This window comes from Hyla sarda, chromosome 5 (genome assembly GCF_029499605.1).
Source record: "Hyla sarda isolate aHylSar1 chromosome 5, aHylSar1.hap1, whole genome shotgun sequence".
Lineage (NCBI taxonomy): Eukaryota > Metazoa > Chordata > Amphibia > Anura > Hylidae > Hyla > Hyla sarda.
In genome coordinates, this window is record NC_079193.1 from 321,506,390 (window position 1) to 321,520,168 (window position 13,779).

General features: G+C 46.0%; 1 protein-coding gene across 4 annotated transcripts in view; it reads right to left on the reverse strand.

Moving 5' to 3' along the window:
• Window positions 1-380: 380 nt before the first annotated feature.
• Window positions 381-13,779, reverse strand: part of RMDN1 (regulator of microtubule dynamics 1) — a 69,723-nt gene continuing 56,324 nt past the window's right edge. For all 4 annotated transcript variants that reach the window (XM_056522287.1, XM_056522288.1, XM_056522290.1 and 1 more), the window contains 3 exons: window positions 8,776-8,806; window positions 8,470-8,603; window positions 381-1,376 (listed from right to left, as the gene is read on the reverse strand). In XM_056522287.1, coding sequence (XP_056378262.1) covers window positions 1,326-1,376; window positions 8,470-8,603; window positions 8,776-8,806 — 216 coding nt within the window. In that variant the 3' untranslated portion in view covers window positions 381-1,325. The remainder of the gene's footprint in view (window positions 1,377-8,469; window positions 8,604-8,775; window positions 8,807-13,779) is intronic.

The following is a 13,779-nucleotide window of genomic DNA, read 5'->3' on the forward strand; positions in this document are numbered from 1 at the left end:
CAACGCTGGCATGGCAGGACGTACAGGCCCCATGTCATCATGGCTTGTCAAGGAAGAGAAGAAGCCAGGTCCTCTGATCAGCTGACTTGTGACGGCAAATCAAGCCGGGAAAGGCTTGAGATGACGGTAATCCATAGTGCAGAGGAATGCAGAAGCTCTGTTGCATGAAAATACCCCCCCAAAAAAAAAAAAAAGCACAATCCACCCCAGACAAGTTAATTGACACTATCCATTACTTTGCATCATAGACCCATAGCTTAAAAGGGGTACTCCCCTGCCCCAGAGTCCGGAACGTTTAGTTCAGAACACTGGGTGCGGGGGTTGCGACGTCACACCCCCTCAATGCAAGTCTATGGGAGGGGGCGTGATGTCCGTCACGCCCCCTCCCATAGACTTGTATTGAGGGGGTGTGACGTCGCAATCCCCGCACCCAGTGTTCTGAACTAAACGTTCCGGACTCTGGGGCAGGGGAGTACCCCTTTTAAATTGATAAATCACAGAATACCCCTTTACAAAAGCACTTTTTTTTTTCTTGCCTGTATAACACACTCGCCCCCAGTATTTCTGTAGTACCATCTGCCACTGCATCCATACATGTCATTAATGTAGCTGAGTCATGTGACCCCCGTAAAACCACAGTGCTTAATGTGTCACAGAAAGTGGTCTGCCCTGTGGCCCCTGATTCCTGCCAACTACAATGATTACATCACCTATTAGATCCCTCCTGGGAGCTCAGACACCATCCCTACAGGATTACAGTGAGAGAGGACACCAATATATAGATTAAATAAGGCGATGTCACTGCTCCCCTCCCTGCACAGGTTACAGTACATGACTAGAACCCCCCGCCACCCCCATAGAAGTCAACTCCAAATTCAAACTAAGGCATATACATTTCCAGTGTTGGCCTTTTTTTCTAATCCCCATTAGGGTATGTGAACGAGATGACTTTGGCGGTGGGACCGTGCGGCCCTGCGCTGTCACCATTAACGGCAATGCAGGTCTCATGGACTTCTGTGCAAAGAAGGGACATGTTCCTCCTTTGTGCGTAACAATTTCAGCAGCGGAATTGTCCACCGCTGAAATTCTGCAGTGTGAACAGGTCCTTATGTTAGGGGTTCACACCACGGAATTGCGCTCCAATACCTCAGTGTGAACATACCCTTCTGCTCTGTAACATTCTAGATACACTTGCATGTGCCGACTGCTATTGTGTTACTTGAGGTATTATGGCGAAATTAAAGTTTTAATTTTCTTTAACATTATAATAAAAATATACACAAGAAGCGAAATAGTTAGTGATTTCTGTTCATAGGCAGGAAGAATCAGACTTTTACTCCATATGACTTGAGAATGTCAGTAGCCTCCTTATACACCTATAAAAACAAACCAACATTAGTTATGCAGCACTAGGAAACAGAGCTTATGTATTAAAAAAACAGCACCACATTTGTCTGCAGGTTGTGTGTGTTATCGCAGCTCCTTTCCATTGCAGTGAATGGAGCCAAGTTGTAATACCACGCACAACCTGCAGACAGGCACAGTGATATTTTTGGAGGAAATAAAAAGTGTTTTTTTAGTCCCTTAAGGCTATGTTCACACAATGGAGTTTCCACAGCAGCAGAGTTTCATTGATATCAATGGGATTCTGCTGCTCTGTGAAAATCTCGATTCTGGCGGACATGTCTATTCTTTCAGGCGGAGTCCGCACGGAAATGAATTGCCATCTTATGAGAAGCCGCAGTTCCGAGCGGTCTGCTGTAGGGGAAATGTCTGCATGGAAATTTTCCGTGTGCACGTAGCCTTAAAGAGTACCTATCATGATCTAAACTCTCCCTAATTCCCTGACTCTCACTGACACTATCCCTGTGTTTCTTTTCATTCACAACCCCCTCTACCTGATTTATTGTCTTCTTGGCTGCTCATTCAGGCGTCTTAGTGTGAGGGAGGAAGGGGGCGTGGCCCAGCATAGAGGCTGTGATCACAGCAGCTCAGAATCTTTCCTCTCTGTTTACAACAGTGTGTGCAGAGAGAAATAAGATCGGAGCTCAGATAGTAAAATGAACGAGGGCATGCAGGGAGGCAGAATCAGGAGTATGCCCTGCTGTGCTATGTGCAAAAAAAAACACCAAGAAGGGTCTTAGGGCAACTTATGTACTACAAAACTCCTTGGGGATAATTATCCCCTCAGGGATAACCCTGACTAAAGACTCCCAAAATAAAACTTAAAGGGGTACTCCGGTGCTTAGACAGATGCCTGACCGCGGGAGTCCCGCCGCTGGGGACCCCCAGGATCTTGCACGCGGCACCCCGTTTGTAATCAGTCCCCGGAGCGTGTTCGCTCCGGGTCTGATTACGGGCGACCACAGGGCGGGCGTCGTGACGTCACGCCTGCACACCCATGTGACGTCACAGGGCGGTCGGCGTGTGACGTCACGCATGCACACCCATGTGACGTCACGCTCCACCCCTCAATGCATGCCTACGGGAGGGGGCGTGACAGTAAGATGGCTAAGCACCGGAGTACCCCTTTAACTTTTATTCTTTTTACCAAAATAAGAAAATTTGTGCTCAGTGGCCATTGAGCACAATTTTTCTTATTTTGGTTAAAAGAAAAAAGTTAAGTCTTATTTTGGGAGTCTTTAGTCAGGGTTATCCCTGAGGGGATCATTATCCCCAAGGAGTTTTGTACTGCTGTGCTATGAGCACAGTGCTGGCTACTGCCTGCCTGTCTGATTCACAGGCAGGGAGCAGTGCTGAGCTTGTCTGTGTCCCGGCTGCAGTCTGAGATTTAGGACTCCAGCATGAGTCTGAAATCTATTTAAAAAAAAAAAAAAAAAGTTTACGGCCAGGGCTGGTAGGGAGACCAAGTGGAAAATTTTATAGAAAGAAGCATATTTTTTAATAACATGCAATTGGAGAGTTGCTTCCCACACTTACTTCATGCCATAAATAAAAAAAAAAAAATCTACTGCTAGTCACTCAGACCAATTGGTGGCGTTTGGCACCCTCTTGTGGCCAATAAAATTGTACCCTTGTTTTCCATTGCTTCTTGTGAGCTCCCCCTTGTGGCAACCAAGCGCTATTATAGCTTTGGTCTGTCATATCTGTTTTATTCAATTTAATATCTTGCAGGGTCCCATTCCTAGGAACTGTATTGGGGGCAGCTTTATTTGCTTCAGTCACCCTGTGGGTGACCTATTAACAAATGACATTGAGTCAGTTGGGGTATGCCTCTGGCGTACCTATTTTCTGCAGAGTTATCACTCTGTCAGGGAGTGTATATGTACCACCGTCAGGAATTTCACAGTCCCTTAGTAACTACCAGGGTTATATTCAGTGACTTTTAGCCCCTGCCACTGAGTACATACCATGTCCGTCGTGCCCACGGCCAACTTCCAGTCCCTCCCTACCGAGGCAGGACACTGGTGGTGCCCTTGCAAGGGCTTTTACATTCCTGGCGGACACTAAGGACGCTTTTGAGACTCCTGTCAGGTCTGCCGGCCACCCATTAAGCGGGCGTTCTTGGCATGTCATACAATGTGATTCCCTCCTCTACAGGCTGCCGCATCCGTGGCTAGTGCTCCGGGTCCCCATGTCCAGTGCGAGGTCTCCGTGGAAGTGTCGTGCGTGGGCAAGGATTGGACCTGATGTCGATATGCCGGATAGTAGTCTACTATGGACCCATACCAGTCAGCCAGACAGTGGTCTGCGTGGTTTCCTCCGCCGCCTGCCGCTTATCACACAGCTGATGTATCTGTGGCTGGAGTTCCGGTACCCCACTGCTGTGCGAGGTGTCCGAAAGGAGTGATCCGTTGTATACTATGGATCCATACCAGTAAGTCAGACAGTGGTCTGCGTGGTTTCCTCCACTGCCTGTTACTCATCACACGGCGGATGTATCTGCGGCTGGAGTTCCGGTACCCCACTGCTGTGCGAGGTGTACGAAGAAGTGACCCAGCGTGTCCTATAGGACCTATACAGGGTAACGGGGATACAATCCATGTCTCCTCAGCCTCCCCCGATCTCCCAGGGTGGAAGGGATACTATCCACAGCTCCTAAGCTTCCCCTCCCTCCCACATGCGACTGAGGGGCACAGTGATCACCTATCTGGCTGTCCCCTTTTTGCCAGCGCCTGGGAGGTGTACTTATTCAGCCAGACTGTCTGCATGGTCTCCACCGCCGTCAGTCTCCCATCTATGGGCTGCCGCGGGGCATGGTCAGGTTTCCCGTACATCACTGCTGGTGTACGTAATCTGGATGAGGGTCCCTGCAAGTCCTCGGGACTGATGCCAGTCAGCCAGACTTTCATCTGCCAGGTCGCCCATTAGTTCGGCCGCACTCCAATGCCCCTCTTTCTGTGGGTGGGTTTAAAGGTGTGACCCTCAGTGTTCAGAAATCCCATACCAGTCAGCCAGACTGTTGTCTGCAGGGTTTACTACTACCTCGGATCAACTACCTTACCCTTTCCACACCGTAGATGGAAGTTCAGGTAACCCAATTCCAAGGTGTACTTCCGAGTGATACAATGCACTGCATACTGGTTGGCGGGGTTTCCTCCTTTACCAGGTCTCTCTCTACATGCCTGATGCTCTCTCGGCTGAAGGCCAGTAATCCACTTTCTGTGTGTGGTTCTGCATGAGGGGCCCGGTGTGGCCTTGGTTCCTATGCCAGATAGCCAGACTGTGTCTGCATGGTTTTCTAATCCACCAGGTGACTCCTCCATTCTTGACGCTCCCGCGGCTGCAGTCCGGTGACTCATTTTCCATGTGAATTTTCAAAAAAAGTGTGTGGGTTCATTGGACCTTTCATACCAGTCTGTCATACAGTGTCTGCATGTTTCCTTTCCCACATATATCCTTCATCTCGTGTCTGCAACAGCAGTCCTAGTGTGTGGCACCATTAGGAGATGGGGTGTGGGAGTTTCCTGCATGTTCCATGGCCTTTCACAGCAACAGCAGCACTCTGTTCCCCTTTCTAAGGGTGCAAAGTTGGTCTGCTAGGGGCATGGTTGTGACACACCGCTGGGTTCTGAGCCTGTCTTCCATACTGCCAAACTTTTGGATGTCTGCGGTTTCTTTTGCGTACCCGACTACTATCATGCGGAAACCATGTCTGTGTCCCTACGTATGCTAGGCCACTCTGCAAGAGTAGAGCCCACCTTCTCTTTTCGGTGGGGTGTGCCTCGGCCCTTACTGTGATCTTGTTTCCACAGGTCTACGGCAGTTGAGCACCTCTGTTATGGCATGGGGCCTGATGGGGCGACACAGTCAGTTCAGCCCCCCTGCCTTCAGGTATCTGTCCGGGGTTCCTGTGCAGGGTGGTTCAGGCACGGGCTCTGTTGCCTTAGACAATGACCAGGATGGCTCCATTGTCGCCCAACTGGTCCAGAATTTCACCACTTTGGGGTGTTCCTCTCAACGATTTGGTTGATGTGTGTGTGCGCTTCTTTCTTGCATTTATAGTCACATCTTTTTATCTTTTGCCCAGCACTAGAGATGAGCAAACTTACAGTAATTCGATTTGTCACGAACTTCTCGACTCCGCAGTTGCTGACTTTAGCCTGCATAAAATTAGTTCAGCTTTCTGGTGGGCTGGAAAAGGTGTACACAGGAGAGAGTCTCCTAGGACTGTATCCACCTTTTCCAGCCCACCGGAGCACCTGAAGCCTGAACTAATTTATGCAGGAAAAGTTATCAACTGCCGAGCCGAGAAGTTTGCAAAGAATCGAATCCCTAAGTTCGCTCATCTCTACCCAGCACCAGTGTCCAGAATTCCGATCTCTCAGGGACACAAATTGGCTCCTCGATATGTTGTTGCAGGGTTCCTGGGAGCTACGTCCTCCCAGTACCAGACAATCCCCCTTCCACAGGGGGTTTGGGGGATCAGGGAGCTTGGCATGGTTAGTGCCTGAATTTCATTGCGACCATCCCTTGTTTTTCCCCTCCACTTTATAGGTGGGGTACTTGGCTGGGCTCTTGCTTTTTGCTGAGAGCAATCAGCAGCTGCACACTTTTGCTGCCTGGCTCTCTTCCCAATTTTGGGTTATTTACTGCTGCTCATGCAGACTTTGCATAAACTCCTCCAACAGAGGAGAATGCCATCATGTATGGCTCTGCGACAACCAGTTTAGCATCGTCTGTTGTTTGGGTCCTGCCATTGCTCACCTCCTCCCTCGGTGCAGGCTCCCTGGAGGGGTGTGTTCATCCTTCCCTTTGTCAGTGTCAGGTGCGCTACACTGACACTATGGTCTTCTGGATTACTCTTTTGTTTCCTTCTCCGTTCCTGTCCTGACGGGATGATGCTTCGGAGTGCTTTGGTCCGCTGAGACCCCTGGGGTCCATGTCCGGTTAGTCTTCTTGTCTTGGAAACTATCCTAGCATGCTGTGGCGTGCCTTCTTTTCCCGTGTAGGCCCTCCTGGTTCTTTGGGGCTTAGTGATGGTTGAGGTCTCGGGCAGGTTAGCTTTCCCGCCTAGACCTCTCAGTGATCCCTTTTGTGGGGCGGGCTTTCTGTACCGCACTACTTCTTGTCTTGACAGAAGTTTGTCACCCTGAGCATTTCGCGGACGCTGGGTTTACTTACTCTACAGGTGTCAGTCTTCCAGGGGACTCTGGAACCTCCAATTCCCATGTCGGCCTCTCCGGGATGCCCCTTTTGCCTGTTTATTCTTCAATGTACGTCTTCCAGGTGACCCGGGAACCTCCAGTTCCCATGTCGGTCACTCCGGTGTTTCGGGATGCCCCTTTTCAGGGTGTTCCACTCCTTTTTTTGGCCGTTATTACTTCTGTTTACTCCTTCGGGGTTAATGTACTCCCGAGATTGAGAGCGATCCGGTCATCCGGATCACGCTAGTCAAGCTTATTTTGCCTCCCATGTGCTCGCAGCAGGCCTCTGGGATGGGGGGGGGGGGGGGGGGGGTCTTGGGTCTGCAGCTGTTCAGGTCATCGATTATAAGCACCAAGCCTCTCTAGAGCCAGTATCCATCTTTCTTTTTTCTTGTCTCCACCTCCTGTTCTCGTCGTCTGCTCTCCCTGGTGTTTTTTTTCCGCCATGTTCTCTTGAATCGTTTGTCTCTGGATGGGGTTCTTTTGTTGTGCCCTTTTCCATTTTTGTTTCCTGCCGAGCTAGCCCTCTGTCTGGTTCTGTGTTCCTTGCAGTTTATTTCCTACCTCCTCCTGGGATGGTTCCGGCCCATCTGGCTTCCTAGTCGACTTTTTCCTTGTCTCTCTATATGGAACGTAGGTTTCGAGTTTCTACATAAGACTGTCTCTTTCTTTTGGCATCCTAAAAAATCTCCATGGACAGGGGTTTCTTCTGGGAGCTCAGTTTGTAGGCCTCGATTATCTCTGCCCGGGATCTCATCCTCAGGCCTTACGGACAAGTGGGTTCGGTCTCTGGTCGGACTCCCTTTCTTTGGTGGTTGTTCTTCCCACTCTAGGGGACTGCTTTGGTACGTCACATCAGTATCCGTGTCCCCCAATGAAGAGCGGCCGAGAAATTGAGTTTTTTTTGTACTCTCCGTAAAACCTCTTTCTCGTAGCCTTCATTGGGGGACACCGCACCCACCCATTTCTTAATTTTTTTTTTGTCCGGATAATCTTTTACGGTTCTTCTTTTTTTTTTTTTATCTGGGATTTTTTTCTAGGGTCCTTCGGACATATTTATTTCTTGGCTTCTCCTACTGCTTTGTGACAAAACTGATTACCTCACTTCCAGTAGGTGGATATATCCTGCCAAGGAGGAGCTGATTTTTTTCCCCTAGTGTCAGCACCTCTTAGTAGCAAGAGCATACACCCATCACTATCGGTGTCCCCCAGTGAAAGCTACAAGAGAGATTTTACGGTGAGTACAAAAATCTCCTTTTTAGGGTATACAGAGTGGACAAAAATACGCAATTTTGGACTTTGTTTACGCATACGCAATTGACAGTGCGGTTTAATTATCATATTTTTTATAGTTCGGACATTTATGCACACAGCGATACCACATATGTTTATTTTTATTATGTTTCCATATTTTTTTTAAATGGAATTTGGGAAAAGGAGGGTGATTCAAACTTTTAATATGGAAGGTTTTTTTTAAACTTTTTATTAAATGTTTTTTTTTCTTTACACTTTTAGTCACCCTTAGGGGATTTTTAGGAGGAATCAAATTCCTCATACAGATCAATATGGTTCCATAGAGCCACATTTATCTGTGTGCTCTGCACTTGATTGATAAAGCCTGCTCCTGCCAGGCTGTATCATTCTCAGTGCAGCAGCCAGCACAGAAGCAGAGGTAAACCCTCCGGCTACCTCAGCGGTGGATCGTGCCCCCGCGATTTCGCTGCAGGGGGGCGATCCACCCCACTGGACCACCAGGGATGGTTTAAAATGTCCCTTTAGACACCGCTGTCAACTGAAAGTGATGACAGGTTACCATAGATCAAACAAGGAAGGTTGTAATATGAGAGCACTCCCGCCTTACCGCCTTGTCTTCCTCTGTTCGTACAGGATAGTCTTTCGCTTTTTGCAGCCACTGTAAGGCTAACTCATTGTTCTTCAGCTTCAGAAACGTCTTTCCCAGGTAAAGTAGGTTTTTGCTGTAAAAATTTGGATCGACTACCAAAGAAGAAAAAAAGTTAATAGATGTGCAACCTATGGATTGTATAATCTGTGCACCCTGGGTATCTTTGCATAAGTGGACAGGGTGGTAGTGGGTTAGGAAAGGGTTATCCTGCACTTTCGGGGGGTTATAAAGAAATCTGTATGTCACTGCTGTAATGTCACTTACCTTCTTCAGCCATCTCAAAATATATTAAAGCCTGGAAGAAAAAAAAAGGAATAATCTAACATCAAACTCAGTGTATCCTGTAGCTGCAGAACAATATACACTAAGGCAGGGGTTAAGTTAAGCGTTTCCACTCAAGTGCTGGTCCTGTAGGACTCCTGCTCATTGAAACAGTGGTCCTGCTGTGGAAAAACTATGCAGGAACTCTATTCCTATGTGTTCCTGTAGGACTTGGGCCCTGCACTAAGGGTAGGGTGACACACAGCACATCCGCAGTGTACTTGGCACTGTGGATGCGTTGCCGGCAGTCAGAGTGACTGCAGAGTGAGCTCCCTGCTGCGGCTAGGTAGCTCTGTATGTGTCAGCCAGCGGGAAATCCGCCGCTACAAATGGAGCTACAGGGAGCTTGCTCTTCCATCGCTCTGTGACTGCTGGCAGCACATCTACAGAGTCAAATATTGTGGCTGTGCTGTGTGTGACTCCACCCTTAAAAGGTGTAAAACTATTATATATATTTTTTTAATCAACTGGTGCCAGAGAGTTAAACAGATTTGTAAATTACTTCTATTTAAAAATCATAATCCTTCCAGTACTTATCAGCTACTTATAGAAGTTCTTTTCTTTTTTGAATTTCTTTCCAGTCTGACCACAGTGCTCTCTGCTGCCACCTCTGTCCATGTCAGGAACTGTCCATAGCAAACATATCCTTCTCTGGACAGATCCTAATATGGACATAGGGTTCAGCAGAGAGCACTGTGGTCAGACCGAAAAGAATTCCAGAAAGAAATACAACTTCCTCTGGAGCATACAGCAGCTGATAAGTACTGGAAGGATAAAAAATTTAAACAGAAGTAATTTACAAATCTGTTTAACTTTCTGGCCCCAGTTGAGTTAAAAATAAAAAAAATTCCACCAGAGTACCGCTTTAATGAGATTATGAGAAGATTTCTTAGGCCTCTATTGAATTATGTTTGCATACTTTGCAGAATTGGCGCTTATTTCAAGTGGAAATCAGCTTTGGGGAGAAGGGATTCAACATTCTTATTCTTTCGGCAGAATCTGATTATAGAATTTCCACCACAGAAATTCTATAGTGTTACCTGTGCAGCAGAATCCCACTAAAATCTACAGGTGACTGCTGCAAGCAGAATCCACCTGGAATTTCCATTGTGTGAACGAGTGCTTAAAGGGGTACTCCAGTGGAAAATGTTTTTTTATTTTTATATTTTTTCTTCAAGTCAACTGGTGCCAGAAAGTTAAACAGATTTGTAAATTATTTCTATTAAAAAAAATCTTAATCCTTCCAGTAGTTATTAGCAGCTGTATACTACAGAGGAAATTCTTTTCTTTTTGGATTTCTTTTCTGTCATGACCACAGTGCTCTCTGCTGACACCCCTGTCCATTTTAGGAGATGTCCAGAGCAGCATATGTTTGCTATTGCGATTTTCTCCTGCTCTGGACAGTTCCTAAAATGGACAGAAATGTCAGGAGAGAGCACTGTGGTCATGGCAGAAAATAAATCCAAAAAGTATACATCAGCTAATAAGTACTGGAAGTATTAAGATTTTTTAATAGAAGTAATTTACTAATCTTTTTAACTTTTCTGGCACCAGTTGATTTTAAAAAATAAAGTTTTCCACTGGAGTACCCCTTTAAATATCTGGACATAGTAATCCAGGAGAGACTATATGCCCAATGTTACACTTACTAGATAACTAGAAACTAAACCTTCTGTATACACAAGCTTATCTGACAACCACAGATGTAAGCTAACAGGAATGACCTAAGTATACATGAAACAACATTTGCAAAGTGATAGGGGATTTAGGGCCAGGTCACAAAGTGACCTTTGACCTACAGTCTCCCATGTAAGGAGGCCTAAGTTGGCTGTCCGGGCATGCTGGGAATTGTAGTTTTGCAACAGCTGGTGACACCTTGGTTGGGAAACACTGCTTTAAACACTCGGGGCAATATTTTGGGTACAGCACTCTAAAGGTAAGGGGGAAAAAATGCACATTTAAAAGGGGTACTCCACTGGAAAAAAAATTTTTTAATCAACTGGGGCCAGAAAGTTAAACAGATTTGTAAATTACTTTTATTTAAAAATCCTAACCCTTCCTGTACTTATCAGCTGCTGTATGCTCCACAGGAAGTTCTTTTTTTTTTTTCTGTCTGACCACAGTGCTCTCTGCTGACACCTCTGTCCATGTCAGGAACTGTCCAGAGCCGGTGCAAATCCCCATAGAAAACCTCTCCTGCTCTGGACAGTTACTGACATGGACAGAGGTGTCAGCAGAGAGCACTGTGGTCAGACAGAAAAAAAAAAAAGAACTTCCTGTGGAGCATACAGCAGCTGATAAGTACTGGAAGGATTAAGATTTTTAAATAGTTAATTTAAAAAAATATTTTTAATTTTCTGGCACCAGTTGATTTAAATGATGTCTGCCATTAACCCCTCAGATGCAGTGATAAATACAGATAACTGCATCTGCGGGAGTGCGGTCAGAAAAATGCATGATCGGATCGCCCACAGCGCTGGTGCGGCAATCCGATCATCTGTAATGGCAGCCGGAGGTCCCCTCACCTGCCTCCCAGCATCTTCTGATCAGTGCTATGTCCTATACATAGCACTGAACAGTATTAGCAATCAAATGATTGCTATAAATAGTTGCCTATGGGAACTTTTAAAGTGTAAAAATAAAAGTAAAAAAAAAAAAGTGAAAAATCCTCTCCTCCAATAAAAATGTAAATTGTCCCTTCTTCCCCATTTTGCCCCCAAAGAGTGTAAAATTTTTTTTTTTCATAAACATATTTGGTATTGCTGCATGCGTAAATATCTGAACTATTAATATAATTAGAGATGAGCGAACTTACAGTAAATTCGATTCGTCACAAACTTCTCGGCTCGGCAGTTGATGACTTTTCCTGCATAAATTAGTTCAGCTTTCAGGTGCTCCGGTGGGCTGGAAAAGGTGGATACAGTCCAAGGAGACTCTTTCCTAGGACTGTATCCACCTTTTCCAGCCCACCGGAGCTCCTGAAAGCTGAACTAATTTATGCAGGAAAAGTCATCAACTGCCGAGCCGAGAAGTTCGTGACAAATCCAATTTACTGTAAATTTGCTCATCTCTAAATATAATGTTAAAGGAGTACTCTAGTCCAGAGTATTCCTGCTCCGTTCTGCCTGGGCTGCAAAATAAATGAAAATGAACCATTACTCACCTCCCTGGGTTCCCGCGGAGCGCCACTACAGCTATTCGGTCCTCCGGTCCATCCTCTTCATACTTCCGGGTGTAACGAAGCGTCACATGGCGCTCAGCCTATCGCCGGCCGCCGCGATGTTCAGCCTCGGCCCGCGATAGGCTGAGCGCCATGTGACGCTTCGTTACACCCGGAAGTATGAAGGAGATGGACCGGAGGACCGATCAGCTGTAGTGGCGCTCCGCGGGAACCCAGGGAGGTGAGTGATGGTTCATTTTCATTTATTTTGCAGCCCGGGCAGAACGGAGCAGGAATACTCTGGACTAGAGTACTCCTTTAATTATTCCTTACAGTGAATGGCGTGAACATAAAAAAAAAAGTACAGATCACGGCGCAAAAAAAATGAGCCCTCATACCGCCACTTATACGGAAAAATGAAAAAAGTTATAGGTCAGCAAAATAGAGGGATTTTAAACGCACTAATTTGGTTAAGTTTTCTATTGTACTGGTTAAAAAAAATAAAAATAAATAAGAAAGTATGTAATCATAGGTATCATTTTAATCATATTGACCCATAGAATAAAGAAAACATGTGTATTTTACTGTAAACTGTACAGTGTGAAAACAAAACCTTCCAAAATTTGCTAAATTGCGGTTTTCTTATCAATTTCCCATCACATGCTATTTTTTTGGTTGCGCCATACATTTTATGGTAAAATCAGTGAGGTCATTACAAAGGACAACTGGTCACGCAAAAAACAAGCCCTCATACTCGTCTGTGGATGAAAATATAAGAGAGTCCTTAAGGGGTTAATCTCTATGGGATTGATGAAGAAAGTACAGTCCTCCGCTATCGCTAGCAGTGTGAATGGATCAGCAGTGTGCATACTCAGCCGCAGCACCAGACGGAGCACCTAGACCCACTCTTTATGATCTGATCAGTGGGGCTCCAAGCCGTCAGAACCACATTTCAGGAAAAGACCACCTGTAATGTTGTAACACTCTGCTTGTCTGTGGCATCCTCAGAGCTGAGCGCCACTAAATGTCCTTTTATAGACATTAATCCCGGAAGAGAAAAATAGCACCACCCCTGTCCTCAGGTTTTGTGATATTACAACTTAGCTCCATTCACTTCAATAGAACAGAGCTGCAATACCACACACAACCTGAAGACAGGGGTGGAGCTGTTTTTGTAATCCTTGATAACCCTTCTAAATCTCTTGTTAATTTTTCCCTTAGCCTGTGGTAAAACCTGTGTTACATGTGGACCTTGGCTTTACATTTCACACCAAGCATTGGAACAAATAATGCTGAAACATTATGAGAACATTGAGTGTTGGAAAAGCCACAGTATTCTCTTATTTTCAAGATGCTTGTTTTCTGCTGCATGTGGATGGGAATTTGTATTGCACCAAGTTGGACACTTGAAGGAGTACTATGGTGCTTAATATTAACCCTCCGTGCCCCGGCTGCAACAATGAAACAAAACAAACTTTAACTCACCTGCCTACTTTCCCCCATTGCTCTATGTGTCCTGTTCTCCGGTCTCTGTCTTCTTCCGCTTCCTGGGGGATGGTAAATCAGGCTGCTCTTAGTGTATCGCCGGTTGCAGCAATGTCCCGCTGAGAGCAGTGTGATTCACCATCCCGTAGGAAGCTGAAGAAGACAGAGACTGGAGAACAGGACACATATCAGAACAATGGGGGAAAGTAGGCAGGTGAGTTAAAGTTTGTTTTGCAGCCCAGGCACGGAGGGTTAATAAAAAAATAAAATAAAAAAAAAAGCGCCATAGTACTCCTTTAAAA